Here is an 18381-nt window from a genome sequence, read left to right as displayed (position 1 = left end):
AACACTGCTGCTTTTAATTCCACCCCTCCTTTGTTTATTTATTGATTTATTCCATTTTATATGCATTACTGGCTTATCCTTGGCTCACTTCCTTATGCCCCCAGAAATGCCAGCTGCATGCCTGCCTGCCTTCCCTCCCTCCTCCCCTGCCCACCTCGCAGGGATGTTGTGTGTGGCGTGCCCGATTTTCAAAAATTCGCCAAAAATCAGGGGATGATGGGATTGCTTTGAAACTTGGCGTGCGTGTGTATATCCCCATGAGGTGTCATGGTGCCAAACATGAGGTTTCTAACTTGAACAGAAAAAAAGTTGTATAATTTTTTAGCTTTCAATGCAAGCCTATGGGGGGGGGGGAAACGGAGCTCCGGATCCGGATCCGGAGCTCCGGGCGGAGCGGAGCGGAAGTGGGCGGAGTGGGGGCGTGGCGGAGCGGCCCGATCCGGAAAATGGCGGATCTGCAAGTGAAGCGGAGCGGGGGGTCCGTGCACACCCCTACTGTGTATGGTGGGCCACTTATCCAACAACACCCCCCCTTTAGTAAAAGCCACACCTCTTTAACCAAAGTGCCAGTCCTCAGTAACTGCAAAGCACAACAGTGCAACTTAGTGAATTATCTTCCGGGGCTCCCAAGATCAGAGAAACCCCGTGTCAGACCATTACCACGCTGAACCAAACTATCTTGTCCTATTGACCAAATCAAACCGTCATACCTCCTAATCATCCATGGCCAAGCTCACTTCAGGGTTACTCTGTCTTATGCCAATGATTATACAAAGTTTGAAGGACATGATAGAGCAAATTGCAGATAAACGTACTGCAGTGCATCTAATGGCCTTGCAGGATTACAGGCCAGTCCCTATCAATGATGACAATCTGGGATAATGATAGCACTCTGTGCCTTCGCTAAGAGTGTATCAAAGGGGGGAATGTGAGGGAACTGGCTGTCATTTCCAGTTATGACCTTAATGAAGGCCGTGCTCTTTGCGCATGCTTGAAGTCCGAGGCAGACATTCCTACCGAACAGGTTTGAACAGGTTTTGCTATGCTGCCAAGATGCGCACGCAATTCCTTTGTGTAAAAGTGTGGGCGTTTCCTCTGCATGAGGGGCGTGTATAAAAAGCCCCTTCTCCCAGTCCCCAGGGCAGCCGCCCATGGACTCATCCCGTGCTGCTGTTTCGCTAGCGAATAAAGCTATCTGTTTGGACAAGAACTTTGGTGTGGACTCCAGTTTCTCCGTGTGGGCTCCAGTTTTTCCGTAACAGAAGGACCAAGCCCTGCATCAAGAGTAGGTATAGTTGGGCAACTCCCAAGGGCTCCAAACCCCAGAAGGGGCCTACCATAAAACACTCTCTGGGGCTGTTGCTCCTCTTCACCATTGCAACCTGTTTGCCATTGTTTTTATTGTATCTAATGGCGTCAGAAGAACTTCGTAATTCTAAGTACTGATGACAGAGTTCCTGTGTTCCTTTTCCTGTGCCTCCTTCCCTCCCCTTTGTTTTGTAATATATCCTAAATGTGCAGGCTAGGATTGTCTTGTTTGTTGAGCACAAACCATGATAAGGAAGGTAGCGAAGTCCAGAGACAGCTGATGGGAGAGACCGTGAAACGCAGGCTGAATTCCTAGGTGAGTGAGGAATCTTTTAGGTCTATTGAGGAGGGAGATTAAGTATTCCTTTTGGAATGAGGTTTTTGCTCTTTCAAAGTCCAGCTTGTCTGGAACTGTGAGAGGTGAGTTGTCCACCTCCTGAATTTAGGGAGACCATCAATTCACACATCTGCATTTTAGGCTTTGTGGAATCGTCCTGTAAATACCAAGCGCAAGGTCACAGAGGGAAAGCCAATGCACAAGCAATTCTTAGTTGGTTTGACAATGGAGTAGAGGGGCAGCTTTTGGTCTGGATGACAATCTTTATTTATTTATTTATTTATTGCATTTCTATACTGCCCCAAATCCACAAGGTGGAACTGAAAGTGTAAAACTGAACCACAATATTAAAGTACAATACAAAAGTACAACCAGAATAAAGCCAGGCGGGAATTCAAAGATTTAAAAAGCAAATTTTAAATACAGATTTAAAACAGCAAAGTTAAAAGGCAAGGCAAGAACCACACTACTGCTTTATCATGGTTTATCATGGTATTGACAACTGTTTGAGCCCAGGATGCATTCCAGATACCATTTTCAAACCTTTTTCAAAGTGTTATATTCTACTTGGTGTAGATGTGGCCCAGGATGATAAAACGTTAAAACACTGGGAATTCAGAAAGGGAAGGCTACATCAACTGGGATTGTTTAGCTTGGAAAAAAGGAGGCTAAGAGGAGACATGATAGAGGTGTACAAAATTATGCATGGTATGGAGAATGTGGATAGGGAGACATTTTTCTCCCTCTCCCATAATACTAGAACTTTGGGACATTCCATGAAGCTGATTGGTGGGAGATCCAGGACAAATAAAAGGAAGTACTTCTTCACACAGCACATAGTTAAATTATGGAACTCACTACCACAGATGTAGCGATGGCCACCCATTTGGATGGCTTTACAAGGGGGCTGGAGAAATTCCTGGTGGTGAAGGCTATCAATGGCTACTAGCCCGGATGGTTGTGTGCGGTCTCCAGTATTCAAAGCAGTAACCCTGTGTGCACCAGTTGCTGGGGAACATGGGCGGGAGGGTGCTGTTGCATCATGTCCTGCTTGCTCATCCCTGGCTGATGGCTGGTTGGCCACTGTGTGAACAGAGTGCTGGACTAGATGGACCGTTGGTCTGATCCAGCATGGCTCTTCTTATGTTCTTATGTCTTCAACTGGTGTTGAAAAGAGTATAACACAGGTGCCAGGTGAACCCTTCTAGGGAGCTCATTCCGCAGGCGGGGTGCCACAGCAGAGAAGGTCCTCCTCTTGGTAGCCTCCTGCCTCACTTCCTTTGTCAGGGGCTCATGGAGAAGGACCCCAGATGATGATGTTACGGTCTGGGCAGGTACATATGGAAGGAGGCGTTCCTTCAGATAACCTGGCCCCAAGCCGTTTAGGGCTTTGAAAGGACTGTACTACTACTCACTTTTTTTTATTATTATTATTATTTTTATGTTATACACAGTCGTTTCAATTTAGAGAAATTGACTTGAGCTTGAGTGCCAATTGAAATTGCAGTTTTAAATTGCTAAAAAAAAGAAGAAAAGAATGAAAATCCATTTCCAGGTAGGAGAAGATGAACCGAATCCAGGGTGCCAAACCGATAAAAGGTCAACAAGCTCCAAGCAGGATATAACACTTGAAAGCGGTTTGAAAATGGTATATGGAATGCGTCATGTGCCCCATCAGTCAATACTGTTATAAACCAATATAAAGCAGTAGTGTAGATCCTGGCCTTGAGCTTGGTGTGTGTGTGTGTGTGTGTGTGTGTTTACAAATGGCTTACCTCCCTCGTCTCCACTGCCACCACCTGCTGAGTCCTCTTGGCACCAGAAACCTCTGGAATAGGGTGACCATATTTTGGAAACCAAAAAGGAGGACAAAATGGCTGCCCTCAGGAGGCGTGGCCACCCCAACATGCCCACCCCCAAGGCAGTGCCAACTCAACATGTCCGGCCCCCAAGGGGGCATGGCCTCGGTCACATTTATTTATTTATTACATTTTTATACTGCCCAATAGCCGAAGCTCTCTGGGCGGTTCACAGAAAGTAAATGATAGCAACCAATGAGTAGCAAAGGCACACAACTACTATAATAATATACTAAATACTAAAAAAGGAACTTACACTTATATAAAACCATTTCTTTATTTTTTATAACATAATAAACAACCACAACAGTCATAGTACTAGGGTGACCATATTTGGGAAACCAAAAAAGAGGACACCTAGTGTGTGTATGGGGAAGCAGCTTTCTGAGTCCTGCAGAAAGTATGTTATTCCCCCGCCACCTTAAAGAACCCAATTGGAGTGGAGGAGGGGAAAGGATTTCATTCTGCACCACCACCATCCACTCCAATTGGGGCCTTTTCTATAATGTCCACGAATGACCCACTTTCCCCTTTAAGACCTCAATTGGAGCTCGGGGTGGGGGAATGATGTGCCTCAAGAAAGCATGTCATTCCCTCCTGCCATGCTAATGGCAGCCTTAAAGAGGAAGGTGTATCATTCCAGGACATTATTGAAAATTATAGAAAATCCCCCCTGACAACATGTAAAGAACAAAAACCAGGACAAATCCGGGGAAATCCTGACAGTTGGTCACCCTACTCTGGAAGGACACCAGAATCCTGGCACAATAGCTCTGGATTTAGCACTGACCCAAGTAGCAAGAAGATAGCAGCGGCGCAAGCAGTTGAGGTTGAAGGGGTTTATTTACACGTAAGGGGAGGGGTTGTGGGAAGGATAACAGTAAAACAAACATGCAGGCATGCATAATCTAGGAAACTCAGTAACCTTAAAACAATAAAACCTAGCTAGACTACCTACTTACTCCAAAGTAGGGCCTTGTATTCTGAGCCGGCTGCTTTCACCTCCATCCAAACCGTATGGAAAGACGAGACCAAGACCAGGGGGAAGCCCTCTAACTTTATTACCCCAAAGCTCTCAACTCCCTCCATGTTCCCCCTTCCCTCTAGCACAACCCCAGAGGCCTGGTTTCACACCTCTCCAGCTGCAGCAACTCCTTCCTGCCACCCTGCTCCACATCCCTGGAGGCCTGATAAGACATCTCTCCTCTGGCACAAAGGCCTCTCCTATCTTTCCGCAACCATCCCCAGGTGTCTTGGTGTTGATTCTTCAGTCTGGTGTCCTTCTCCTTCTATATTTTTTAAGTGTCATGCTAAAACTACCCAAACCATTTACTACTTTTTACATGACTAGCATATGCACAGTCAATGTCCAACTCCTTTACAAGCTTGACTCACTGTTGTCAGAGTTGGGCCAGCTAGTGGAAGAGGAGCCAAATCCGGGGGCACAGCCGATGAAGGTCATCAGGCTCCATCCGCCTAGTGGAGTCCACTGACATCCCTAGTTCAGAATAAAAGAGCCACATCAAATATCGTAATGGATGATCATTTTCTGTGTTCATTGGAGGTGCTGGGTTTTCCTTCCACCCTACCCTCAAGGTAATTAACCAATGCATGATAGGCAGAAATCCAGTACATATGATAAATCTGAAATTTCAGTGGATGTGCCATTGAGAAGAGGAAGAATGACATTCTTCCATAGACAAAATATTGCTCTTTATTCCAGAGACAGGGCGGAAACTTGTGAATAAGCTGCAAGAACGCTGCATCTCCATTTCTCTTCAAGATATTTTTTCCTCAATGTCATCTGCACTGTATTTCGCCCACAAGGGGATCCTGTTCCCCAATATAGGATACGATGTGGAAACAGTCAAGTTTGTGGAAAATGAATTCCAACTGTTGGACGACGATGTACTAAACGTCACTTATCCAAAGTCAGGTCAGTGGTGCTATTAAGTTCCTGGACTAGTAGTCTTACATGGGCCCAGGCTTGGATGATTATGTGCATTATTATACCTATGTCAAATGTGAAGCACACAATAAACATTGAAAAACAAGATATTTTACCTGCTCCAACCCACTCCACGATTTATAACTGTCATTCCTTATATCCCAGTATCAGAGGCCATAAGCCTATATGCACCAGTTGCTGGGGGACATGGTGGAAAGGGTGCTGTTGCATCCATGTCCTGCTTGAAGGTTACTCTTTGGCCATTGTGTAAACAGAATGCTGGACTTCATGGATCAGCATCCACTTCATGGATCCAGCATGGTTATTCTTAAGTTCTGTTCATGGGTGGAAAGGCTATCACTTATGATAGCTGTATTACCCATAGTCTTAGAGACAGGTATGCTTCTGAATATCACTTTCTAGGCAACACACATGGAAGGGTGTTATCATTTGGGGCCTTCCCATTGAGGAATCTGGTTGGACACTGTAGGAACATAATGTTATACTAGATAGGTCTTTGCTCTGATCCAGCAAGACACTTCCTATGTTCTCATGACCACCAGTGCACCACAGTCATCTCTATTTTTTTCCTAGATCTGTATTTGCTTCTATAGCTAATGTATGTCAACTCCCTCCCTCCCAAAACTTAATTTCTCTCCCCCTTTCAGGCATACTTCTTTACATACAAAGTTCTGTGGACAAAGCGGACTAAGAGTGAAATGAGGGAATTTGTCCTCAAAGTCCAGCATGAGGCCCTGTTTCTGGTAATGCTGTGTATCTGTATGGGCGTTACTAGACGCGGCTCTAGCGCGCGTTACCTTCCGCAGTCACGTCGAGGCTTCCAGATGACGTTCACCAGGATCCGCCGTTATCCTGCGGTGAAGCCTCTTTCTCCCGACTTTAAAAAAGTGAGTTTTAGTGCGCCTTTTCCTGCCGTCCCACGGTAATTCGGAGTACGTGTGGGAGGATGTGAGGTCACTGCGGTCCGCACTGGGCAGGAAAAGGCGTGCTAAGGGGGAGTGGTCAGCGGCTTCGGTCAAGCCGCCTCCGCCATTTGCGCCCAGTCCACCAGCTGGGGCAGCGCGGCGGAGCGGCTTTTTTTTTTATTCCCCCAGTGACAGTTTGCGCAGGAACGGAGGAACGGAAAAGTAGCTGGTGACTCCTTGAGGTGGGCAGCTACCGTGGCCGCATAATGGCGGTGCTGTACGCTGCCTGTTAGTGTGGGTACCAGGCTGGCAGAGGGCAGAGCTGTTTGTGGGCTGCTGCCATAGCTACGGCCAGATGTGGGTTGGCTCCTTGGGATGTGGCACAGGGCACAGAGGCGGTCATTGCTGCCGACACCTCAGAGGCATGATGGGAGATGTAGGCACAGAGTGCCCATGCAGACGATTGACCTCGGGTCATATTACACCCGCCACGACCCCCATCAGGAAGTGAGCGCATCAATGCCCTCAACAGCTCCAGCAGCACTTCAGCTGGCACTAGCACTGCCGCCGCCGGCTGCGCCGCCGCCGCAGCCACCGGGGCCGGCGGCGGCATCGCTGACGGCTGCGCAAGTTTGTGGTCTTTCGGACTTGCGCAAACCGTGCAGCGAGCGAAAAAAAAGCCGCGGCAATCAGGCTGGTGTGGCTGCGCAACCGTGCTCGCGGCGGCAGCAGCACAACCGGCGCAAACTTCCGCCACAAATCGAAGGCAGGTGTGGATCATGGGGCGTCACGGCTGAATGGGAAAATCCGCTTTCACCGCTCCTCAACGACGGAACACCCGGTAGGTCTAGCAAAGCCCTATGTATGGGCAGTATCCAGAAGTACCCCTGCACAGAATAGACACATGGGCCTAATTGACATAAGGCTATCATTGGCTACTGCCCTATGTTTTCTTGTACAATGACCCTAAGAACATACAGTAGGTGGTAGCAGAAGACATTGGCAGAAGAAAATAAGAGCCCTGATGGATCAGACGAAAAGCTGATGCAGACTAGCATTTTTCCCCATAGAAGCCAACCAGATTCCTTTGAGAAAACCAAAGGAAGACATCACCCTCTTGCTTGCATTCTCTCAGAAATGGGATTCAAAGGCATGATGTCTCAGGCCGTTTCTAGACGAGGCTGTAGCGCGCGTTGCATACCGTCGTCATCTTGACAGATCCACATGACGTTCACCAGGATCCGTGTTCATCCTGTGGTGAAACCTCTGTTTTCCCATGTTTTATGAAATGACTTTAAGCGCGGCTTTTCCTGTCAGCGCGTGCTAATTTGGATACGGGAGGTGGAGGTGTGGGACGAAATGAGGTCAGCGCAGTTTCCGGCGAGGTCAGCACGGGTCAGGAAAAGGCGTGCTAAAGGGAGTGGTCAGCGGTTTCGGCCAAACCTCCTCTGCCGTTTGTGCCCCGTGCGCAGCTGTGGCAGTGGCGCGGCAGCTTATTTTTTTTTAACTGAACGGGTCCGCTTTGCGCACAAACCAAAAAATTGTCTGCTGAGTGGTTTGAGTGTGTGTGGTGGATGTGTGGGTTATGTGCAGCTCGGTACCTCTGTGTGGGTCACTTTTCGGGAAGGAGGGCATCCAACTGTAATGGGAAGTTGGGAAGACCCATTGCGGTGGGCAGCCACAGGTACCATCCTCATGCCAGTGGTTTACGCTGCGCGGAAGATGTAAAGGTGGGCGGGGAATGATGGGCACGGTAGAGGCACGCAGGGCTGTAAGGGGGCAACAAGCGACGGTGTGCGGCAATCTTCCATTGGCCACGCGGCGGCAGGCGGCAGGTCACGGAAGCATCAGCCCGGGGGGGGGGACCTGCCCTGGGGCCCCTTTGCACTGTGTGAATACACTCTCCTATCCTACTGACTGCATTTGCTGGGTGAGGGGGGCAGTGACGGCGGCAGGCTGCTGACGCTGGTTTCAGAGTTCCGCTGGTGAGGAAACTGACAAGCCCCCCCCCCCTCTTTCTGCTAATAATGCCAATGAGCAAGGTTTGCCCTTTGGGGTAGACTCAGGAAGACTAGACGTCATGCAGTTTGAATGCATTTTATTGAATACATGTGGTGCGAAGGACGTTGGAATGGGGGGGAGAAGGGCACAGGGCCGGTCATCGCCGGCAAAACTCAGAGGCGTGATGGGATGTGTAGGCGCAGAGTGCCCATGCAGACGGCTGTCCTCAGATCACAGTACGCCTGTCATCACCCCTGAAAGGAAATGGCAGCATCCCTGCCTTGTCAATGTTGCCGCTCAACTATGCCACACGTTCCGATCCTCCTGCCACCACTGGCCACGCCCCCTGTGGGTCATTGCCCAATCCCAACTGGCTCCCCTGTGCCCAGCCTGAGGATGGTGGTGGCATGGAACAACAGCAGCAGCGTCACTTCAGCCGCCGCCACCGTGGCCGCTGCAGCCGCTGCGGCCGCTGCCGATCTACGCGAATTGCGTTCTTTCGCACTTGCGCAAATCGTGTGGTGGGCGAAAAGCACACACCTGGAAATCAGGCCGGTGTGGCTGCGCCTGCCGTGTTCGAACCAACAGCACCACAACCGGAGCAAACTCCCGCAAACACCCACCTCCAATACCGGGATAATCCACACAAGGTGTGGACCATGAGGCGTCACACCTAAACAGGAAAATCTGGTTTCACCCCTCCTCAACCACGGAACACCCGGTAGGTCTAACAAGGCCCTCAGATACTGAATGTTGCATCAAAACAATTGCATCAACAAAATCACTGTAGATGGAAGGTTGAAGGAAACAGCACTACTCAGTCCTGAGAATACTCAATGAATTTATGTAATCTTCAAAGGTTTTACCTGTTTAAGGGAAGCAGGAGTAAGCTAAGAGATGCCGAACAAAAGTCAGCCATCTTTGGAAAGAAACTTGGTATGTCAGCACAGGTGTTATTCAAGGACAGCCATCTCTGAAAGTTGATTGCATTATAGACAAAGATGAGCATCTGTTTGGTATTCTGGTCTCCTTGCTAACATCTTTCCTTGCCGCAGTCAGAAAATGCATATGATGAATTAGGCATGGCCATGTTGACGTGGTCATGAATTTAGGGAATCCTTGCTTTGTAGAGTTTTCAGTAGCTTTGATCTTCAGTAGGTTTGTAGAGGAATCAGCCAGTGGTGGATGGGTTACACTCCCCCTGAAGACACAAGTTCAAAGTTTGGGTGTACTCCTGGATTCAGCCCTGAGCCTGCATGCCCAGGTTTCAGTGGTGGTCAGGAGTGTATTTGCATAGTTAAAGCTAGTGCGCCAACTGCGCCCATTCCTTGAGATGTTGGACTGGTCATGATGACACATGCCTTAGTTACATCCCGATTGGATTACTGTATGCACTCTATGTTGGGCTGCCTTTGAAGACCGTTCGGAAACTTCAGCTGGTTCAAAGAGCAGCAACCAGATTGTTGACAGATGTTACAGGAAGCATACAACTCTGCTGTTAAAACAGCTTCACTGGATTCCAGTCTGTTTCCGGGCACAATTCAAAGTGCTGGTTATCACCTATTAAGCCCTCTCCCATATGAGCCTGCCCGTGGTCTGAGATCTTCTGGGGAGGCCTTTCTCTGAGTCCCACCAACAACCCAGGCACGCCTGATTGGGTATGTTGGAGAGGGTCTTCTCAGTGGCTGCTCCAACGCTCTGGAACTCCCTTCCCATGGAGGCTAGGCGGTCTCCCTCTGTGCTACAGCTTCAGAGGCAGGCAAAAACTTTTTTGTTTCAGCAGGCTTTTGGAAGTATACTGGACCTGTGTTAATGTATTGGATCCCCCCTCTTTAAGCTGTTACAGTTTTTTAAAATTTCTTAAACATGTTTTTAATTTCCCTGTAGGTTTAATTCTATTTTAACATTTGTAATTTATATTTATATGTTTTAATTGAACATGTTTTAATCTTGTAAACCGCCTAGAGTTCCAGTTCTGGGAAAAATGCAGGATATAATTAATAATAATAATAATAATAATAATAATAATAATAATAATAAAAATAATAGCTCTTTACATAAATTCATTCCAGTTCATATGATTTTGCATAGACAGGGAATTATGTGTGGGTAGTGGAAGGGAAGTTGAGATTGGGAAGGGAAGTTGTGGAACAATCTCCCTGAGCCACCACAGAAAAGGCCCTCTCTCTTGTTGCTGTCCCCCAAGCTTCCCTCAGAGTAGGCACCTGGAGGAGGACCTTCAAATGATGTACCAGGAGGATGCTGAGAAACGTTGAACAAAAGTCAGCCATCTTTGAAAAGAAATATGGTCATGTCTATCCTGACATAACACCCCTGTTGACATCTCTGAATATTGATTGCATTATAGACAAAGATGAGAATCTGTTCAGTTCTTTAATCTCCTTGCTAACAACTTTCATTGCCCCCAGTCAGAAAGGTGTATGCTCGATTAGACATGACCATGTTGACCTGGTGATGAATTTAGGGAATCCTGGCTTTGTAGAGTTTTCAGTAGCTCCTAGTTCTTTACAGAAATTCATTTCAGTTCTTATGATTTTGCATAGACAGGGAATTATGTGTGGTCGGTGGAACAGAAGGTGGAAGTGGTTAAGTGAAAGGGTGCAGGGAAAGAAGATGCAACCGTATGATTATTGGACTCCCTTCCAGGTACCAATTGGATGCAGGAGATCTTGGGCTTAATCTGGCACAATGGGGACCCATCATGGGTTCGCAGCATGTTTGTGTGGGACCGGTCACCATGGATAGAAACTACTGTTGGTACGAAGACTGCCCTGGCATCTCCTCCACCCAGACTCATGGCTTCTCACCTGCCATTCCAGCTTTTCCCCAAGTCATTTCTCCAAACCAAGGCTAAGGTAAGACAGGAACAATTCTCACATCAAGCCCACCTTCACCTCCTGCTACTCTGGAACACAGATATATGGGGAGTTCTGTGTCGACTCCCCTTCCATTCATAGGAAGCAAGGAATTTATAGGAACCATTTTTAGGAAGCAAATACGTTCTATGGTTCCATTGCCTCTGCCACGGTTCCAGAGCTTTAACAGTACTCCTGGCATCTTTTTGGCTATGCCTTCCAACGCAACAACATTACTTGATCTAGGGCCTTAGGGTAATCCCAGTGAAAACCGTAATGCAAACTACATGTTCCAGATGAAGAGCATTTGGAGCTTCTTTGTAACAGGGGGCGAGATGCTGCCTTCTCACAATGTCACCCCTGCCTCTCCTACAGGTGATCTATACTCTGCGGAATCCCAGGGATGTGCTGGTCTCACATTACTACCATTCCAAGTTTTTCAAGGGAAACAAGGATCCTGGGACTGTGGAAGAGTACCTGGAGGAATTCCTGAGTGGGAATGGTATGCAAAGAGGCCAATACACCATCTTCCTCCATTTTGCTTGCAGCACTTCTCCCCCCCCAATGTAACCACTGAACTCCACTGCCCTCCTTTACCCAGCAGTTGAAGCCAGCAGTTGAGACTTGTAGCTGCAAGTGTCTTTCATTTGATTGTTCTGACTTCTCTGAAGAAATCTGTGCATTTGTCAGAGTGCTGAACTGGACCTGTTATTGAATTTATCTATGGCTGTGTATTTGTATCCTGCCCTCCACAAGGCCACAAGACTGGGTGCATGGAATTGTCCCATGTTACCCTCAGAATAGTGGTGTGAGCTTAGAGGTAGAAATACTGACTGCCACAGACTAGGCCAAAGCCACTCTGTGTATCTCATGACTGAATGAAGATGGGAAGTCCGGTCTTCCCTGTGCTGGTCCAGCACTCCAGTCCCCACACCATGAAGGCTTTCCTCTTACCCCATCCTCATAACCTTATCACAGAACTGTAATTCCCAACAGGGGAAAAGGGAGGGAAGGGGGAAAATGTGCCATTTAAAAATATCAATAAATGCCATTCACAGGTAGGTGTGAGTCACCTGAACATGGTGAGGGTGGCAAGGCCTCAGTTCCACTGTTGTGAGATGATAATGCATATCTGTCTCTGAAGGCAGGAAGTGCAACCCTCTTGTCTCCTCTGGACTGTTGATATGCCACTTTTGGCTCTGCTTTGCCCTTCCAGTGACCTATGGTTCTTGGTTTGACCATGTGAAAAGTTGGCTGGAGTTGAAGGGGAGACCCAATGTCTTCTTCAACAGTTATGAACAGATGCAGCAGGTATGGTTTGACCATCGGCTATATACACATTCCCCAGCAACAGGATACAGTACATAGCTATCGACTAGTAGCCACTGATAGCCTTTCCCCTTGCTTACACTGTCAGCTGTCCTACAGGGTTGCAATTAAAAGCTCATGTTTCACCTTTTTATGTTAAGCCTCAGGCATTAGGTTATATTCTGATTCAAATGGAACCCCCATCCCTCTTGTACACAGGCCCAGCTTGTCCCAAAACATTTCCAGCACCTTATAAATTTGATGCCTTCTTCTCAACACCACCATCTCATCCACACATTGAAACTCCTCAGTTTTGCCTCCTTAGATGGCCCCGTATTTAGAACAGGGAGCATTTCAGAGAAAGCTACCTTGGTAGTACTGGATTTTATCCTCCTACCTCGCTACCTTATGGAGGTTTCCAGGACGCCCTGTCACAGCTACCGTCATAAACCACAATTACCGTCTCCACCTGAGCTCTATCTACAATGCTATTGAGTTGGTGTGTGATGTCCACAAGCTGAACCTTCACACCAGGCAGGAAGTTTCCCATGCCATCTGCTTGTTTCTCTGCCAGGACCTGCGAGGCAGTGTGGAGAAGATCTGCCGTTTCCTTGGGAAGGAGCTGAATAGCCAGCAAATTGATTCTGTGGTGGAAAATGCCTCCTTCCAGAAGATGGAGGACAACTCGAAGTCTAACTTCACCACAGTGCCGGATGATATTTTTGACCACAAGAAAGGAAAGCTCATGAGGAAAGGTAAAAGCAGAGCCTCCTGGGTATCTAGTGTTGTCACATGTGCACTTGCTGGAGCTCAGGTGGCAGCCACTGACCAAAAGGAATGGGAGGCAGGGAAGGATGTCCCACTGCCTTGAGCTTCCTCACATGTTTCTCTCAACTAGATTTAATGGTGAAGGGTTGCCTTTTCCCGTGGCTGTGGTGGGAGGGGCATTTGTACGAAATGGGCAGCCCAATCAGCTGTGTTCTGAACTGATAAGATTCTGCCCTACTGACAGGTGGCCTTCCTGTCAGTGGCTTTTTCTGAGAAATCCACGTGCAAATCATTTTGTTTCCTTCGAGAGGTTTTGAAGTGGAGGGACTTGACAACCTTGTTGTTGATGATGGTGATAATTTCATTTCTGAACTTTTTATAGCATAGGAGACATAGATGCCTCATCTGTGTGGGCTGCTAAATGCCTGAGAAGAGGATGGCCATTACCCAGCACCCAGATGATGTCTGTGTCAGCCCCAGTCAGGTGTCAGGGAGAAGCTCATTCCATAGCCTGGGCAGCCACCGCTGAGAAGGCCCTCTCCCTTGACACCACCTTCTGATCCTCCCTTGGAGGTGGAACTCAGTTGTTGATCTTAGTGCACTTAGGCAGACCTGTCCAGAAAGGAACCTGCAAAATGTAAGATGAATCATATCTGTTGAATTTTTGAGGAGACCTTTCAGAAGTGGCAGCAATCTGGACCTCCCCATGACATTTTCTCAGCCTACAGGGCAAAGGACAGGAGCGCGTCCACTCTCTGCATTCCAAGGAAAGAATCAGACTAGACTGGCAGTTGAATCTGACTTGAATGTTGGCAACCAGACAGCATTGTCCACCATGCTTGAGAGCAGCAGGCCAGCTTAAGAGAGTCAAGGCCTGATTATATCAGTTTATTGATATACAACCCATTCTCCCATGAGGACCTGCAGGCATTCCACATAAAACACCCAGCTCTCTCCTCCAACATTTTGCCAGCTGCTTTGCCTGGTACAACATCAGCAGCTCCAAGACGTGTTGCCTGAGTAGTCTGTGAATCTGCCTGCTTACTCAAGCAAGCTTTCCCAAATGGTGCTCTGTGTGAGTGCAGTTGGGAGAAAGCTATGATCCGACAGCAAGCTGGCCCAAGCCATTGAAGAACACAAAAAGCACCAGCACCGGTGGGGCTGGCTCAGAAGGATGTCATAGTAGATGGGGGAACAGCCAGGTTGGAGGGCTGCCACTGCTGTCCACCACTATCAGCATCCTTAAGCAGCTTCCTCACGCGGCCAGCCTTTAAAGGGACACTCATTTCTGTGGGCTAGCTCAACTTCTTTGCGTTTGCTGCTCTATCTTGTGGTGTTCCAGGGATCGTCGGGGACTGGAAGAATCACCTGACAGTGGCACAGAGTGAACACTTTGATCGCGTTTATCAGGAGAAGATGTGGGGAGTGAGTGTGACCTTCCCATGGGACTGAAGAAGGCCAGACTGCTACTCCTGCTGTTCTGTTTTCTTCCTGTCTTTGCCTCATGTGGCTCAAGTTTCTTCTAATAAATCATCAGGCTGTATTAACAGGGTATTGTTATTTCTCCAGGTGTGAAGGAAGTTGAGCAGGAATTTCACACTCTAAACAGGGGAGAAGAGCAATAGGCCCAAAGCTTCAGGGATACCTTATATGTTTAATTCTAGGCTTACGCCAAGGTTAGCCTTGCTTGCTCCCCAGCTATCTGGGTGATGTCACAGACGGAAATACATTGCTTTTGAAAAACTGTCTGCCCTTGGTCAGAATTTTTGTGTGGTCCCTAATATCGCTAGTGCTCACTGTCCAGAGTTTCACAGAGAGTAAATTAGAGTACATTCCGACTAGATTTCCTACTCCTAGTAACTTGTGAACTGCATTACACAGGAACTATTTCCTACATGGTAGCTACTTTTAGGCAGGATGTTTTATTTCTTAATTTTGTTTTTCATCGTCACATTTCTATACATGGAGTTGGGCTCAGACTTCACTGGGTCCAGATGCTGGTTTCAGTAGACACATTGAAATCAGTTAGTCAGCTCCCATGGTCTTCTTCAATGTCACGAGTCAAGAACGTGTGGATCACAACCATACAGTACAGGAGTATGAGAAAATGCCTTCTAGTGGTGTGTCTGAGCTTTGGTCCATGTCGTGTTGCAGTTATATAATTTGCGTCCCTGGACTTTATGGCCTTATGAAAGAGCCTATTTATTTATTTATTTATTTATTTATTTATTTATTTCATTTATACGCCTTCCAATGGCTGGGTCGTTCACTAAAATGAAAGCCACAAAACATAGCACAGAATACAAATGCAGCCATGTTATATCAGTTCAGTTGTGATCCAGGCATCTAAAATGTCCCTTCTTTGCCGTCACCCTCCTATTCCATATTTAAGAATTGCAAAAGGTGATAAAAAGGGCTCGGTAAGACCAAGGCCAGCATCAAAGGTTGGTATAGTTGGGCACTTGCTGAGGGCTCCAACCCCCAAAAGGGGCTGCTGACAAACACTAGGGCTGTGCAAAGTGGGACTTCTCCACCTCAAAATTTGAGCCAGAACTTCATTGAGGTGATTTTCTGCCCCAATTTTGGAATGGTTCCCCTTATTCTGTCCTGCCAGATGACCCGTCTTAGAACCCCCTGTTTTTGGATAACCAGTGTAGTCACTGGAAATTAATCAAATGCTTACAGTGCCTTCATTTTTAAAGATAAAAAAATGAAACTTGGCTCACCAAGATTGAATTAGATCAGTTCATGCTTTGATTTTTAGGAATTTTTAAAATGGAAATTAACACAACTGGAAACATCTGTGTAATTTTTAAATATAAAGAGATGAAACTTGGCACGGAGTTATCTCTTGAGGAGTGCTTTAGGCATGCCAAGTTTGTAGCAGATCCATTCATGCCTCAAAGGAACATGACCAATCTCCTAAAACAAATTCCCAGGAAAGGTTGCTCTGAGCCACCAGAGCCGGGCAGAGGGATCCGTCATGCACTTGTCAATCTCAGCCTACCACTGCTGAGCTGACCCTGTTACTATGACTTCAGGAAAGGTTAAACCTCAGGCCCAGGAGTCCCATCCTTCTGCTCAGGACTGGGAACTCCCTGCCACCTGAGTCTGAGCACAAACATAGAATCCACAGCATATGCAACTCCAAGTCTACGAAAAGCTTCACTGCTTTTCATGGCACAGTTTTTAGATATCCAAAGTCTAAATAGCAAAGCGTCCATGTGCAGAGTGCTTTCAAAGTCCCAAGCGGAGATGGAATCCAAAGCAGGAGGGAGGTCAGGCGTTGTGTTGAGAGATGAAACCTAGCAAAGCTTTTTCAGCTTTGCACCAGCATTTAAGGCCTATTCAAAGCCACTTGACAGACAGGTCCTCTGACCTGTAAACCATGCCCACGTGCCAAGAGGGCGGGATGTTACATTCTACTTTGAAGAGTGCCCCCCCCCACTTTTTCCTAAGCCATCCATGTTCTCCCTCTCCCCTTCCGGACTCATATTCCTTTCAGCTTCCCATAGAAACAAAACAGCTTTCAATAAAAACAAATACGTTCAGCCCACATGCTAGTGTTGCAAAAATAGCTCGTTCCCTGGCGTACCAAGTTCAATTCAGCACACAAGGAGGAGAGGAGATGAAGTATGGATCAAACAACGTTTATTCTGCAGAATAAAGAGGCTCTGGAGCTAATTGCTGCAAAGCATGTGCCTACCTCGCAAGGGAAGTAGCTAGGTACCTACATTATCTACATTCTCTGCAGCACCAGAGAAGATACATTATCTTCTCTGGTGCTGCATATGTAGGTGCCATCTAACAGGAAATTTCTAGCTGTGGAAAGAAAGTGCAAGGTCTGTTCTTTTGGCAAGCATTTACTAAAAGAGATGGGTACTCACTGTTCTTTAAGGGAACATTCAGTTGATTTTGGTTATCTAGGAATGCTCCAGCCCTCTCCCAGATATTCCGACTCTGCAACTTCTCCTTTGCAACTACCGTAGCAACTCTGGTTCAGAGCTGGGCACTTTTCCAACACTAGGACATGGTGGTTAAGCACTTTGAGTTAAACATTATTTTTTATTTTATTTATTTATTTATTTAAGGATTTTTATGCCGCCCTTCAGCCAAAAAAGGCTCTCACGGCGGCTTACAAAAGTATTTCTTGACAGTCCCTGCCCACAGGCTTACAATCTAAAAGACATGACACAAAAGGAAAGGGGATTGGGATGGAGGAGGAGGGGGGGGGGAAGGAAAGCAAATTCAGGCACTACAATCTTAGTTGCAAAATTCAGCAGTTACAGGTGACAGCAGGAGGGAGGGGGCTCTCAGCTGGAGCTGGACCCAGGCACGGTGGAGAGGTGCCTGGCTGCTGCTTCCTCCCTCACTGGTGGCCTCTCCAGAGACAGTTGACAGCAGGAGGGAGGGGGCTCTCAGCTGGAGCTGGACCCAGGCACGGTGGAGAGGTGTCTGGCTGCTGCTTCCTCCCTCATTGGTGGCCTCTCCAGAGATAGTTGGTAGCAGGAGGGAGGGGGCTCTCAGCTGGAGCTGGACCCAGGCAAGGTAGAGAGGTGCCTGGCCGCCGCCCCCTCCCTCACTGGTGGCCTCCTAAATTATGGTTTAGTGTATCATGTGAATCATGACATACTATGTCGTGTGAACCATTCCTAACTATAGAGGCTACATAACCATAGTTTAAAGACAGAAAGGAAGTTACAGAGCCCTGGAGCAGCCACCAAGAAAGCCCTCTTCTGCCACCCCACTAGGCCTGCCTCTGATGGTGGTGGGACCAAGAGAATGGGCCTTGTAATTATTAATGGGAAAATGTGAGATGTTTTGGAGACTGGCAATGGGCCAGCCACATGAGTACAGCTTGGAAGCACAGTGGGCCTGCTGAGGACCCAGATGGCCGGAGATGAACGTGCAACGGCCTCTCATGTAGGTCTGGGGTGTGCAGGTTCTCACACAACCCACTTTAGCCTCAGTCATATTGTAGGTAAATGCCACCATACATCTTACGTGGTTGCTTTTTTTAAAAAAAATATGCATTATATTAATGGTTCCA

The 18381-nt window shown here is 47.5% G+C and overlaps 1 protein-coding gene across 2 annotated transcripts; it reads left to right on the top strand.

Annotated features, from left to right (window-relative positions):
• The first annotated feature begins 1527 nt into the window (after window positions 1-1527).
• Window positions 1528-14878, top strand: LOC134408204 (sulfotransferase 2B1-like). Of its 2 annotated transcripts, XM_063140375.1 has the most exons (7): window positions 1528-1624; window positions 5228-5440; window positions 11047-11255; window positions 11631-11757; window positions 12472-12566; window positions 13138-13318; window positions 14674-14878. In XM_063140375.1, the coding sequence occupies exons 2-7, from the start codon at window positions 5302-5304 to the stop codon at window positions 14781-14783; spliced, it is 861 nt and encodes a 286-aa protein (XP_062996445.1). In that variant the 5' UTR covers window positions 1528-1624; window positions 5228-5301; the 3' UTR covers window positions 14784-14878. The 2 variants fall into 2 exon arrangements, with proteins under 2 accessions (XP_062996445.1, XP_062996446.1); XM_063140376.1 differs by lacking the exon at window positions 5228-5440 and having other exon boundaries at window positions 1529-1624.
• The last annotated feature ends 3503 nt before the right edge of the window (window positions 14879-18381 follow it).

This window comes from Elgaria multicarinata, chromosome 13 (genome assembly GCF_023053635.1).
Source record: "Elgaria multicarinata webbii isolate HBS135686 ecotype San Diego chromosome 13, rElgMul1.1.pri, whole genome shotgun sequence".
NCBI lineage: Eukaryota > Metazoa > Chordata > Lepidosauria > Squamata > Anguidae > Elgaria > Elgaria multicarinata.
Note: the sequence above shows the minus strand (reverse complement) of the source record. Positions and strands in the feature narration are given on the sequence as shown.

What these genes read in the sequence shown, in the direction of transcription:
- LOC134408204 (XM_063140375.1), top strand. Translation starts at nt 5,302, where the DNA reads ATGTCATCTGCACTGTATTTCGCCCACAAGGGGATCCTGTTCCCCAAT. An exon ending in TTCTCCAAACCAAGGCTAAG is followed by an intron (nt 11,256 to 11,630) that starts GTAAGACAGGAA and finishes CCTCTCCTACAG; the next exon opens with GTGATCTATACTCTGCGGAA. An exon ending in GGAATTCCTGAGTGGGAATG is followed by an intron (nt 11,758 to 12,471) that starts GTATGCAAAGAG and finishes TTGCCCTTCCAG; the next exon opens with TGACCTATGGTTCTTGGTTT.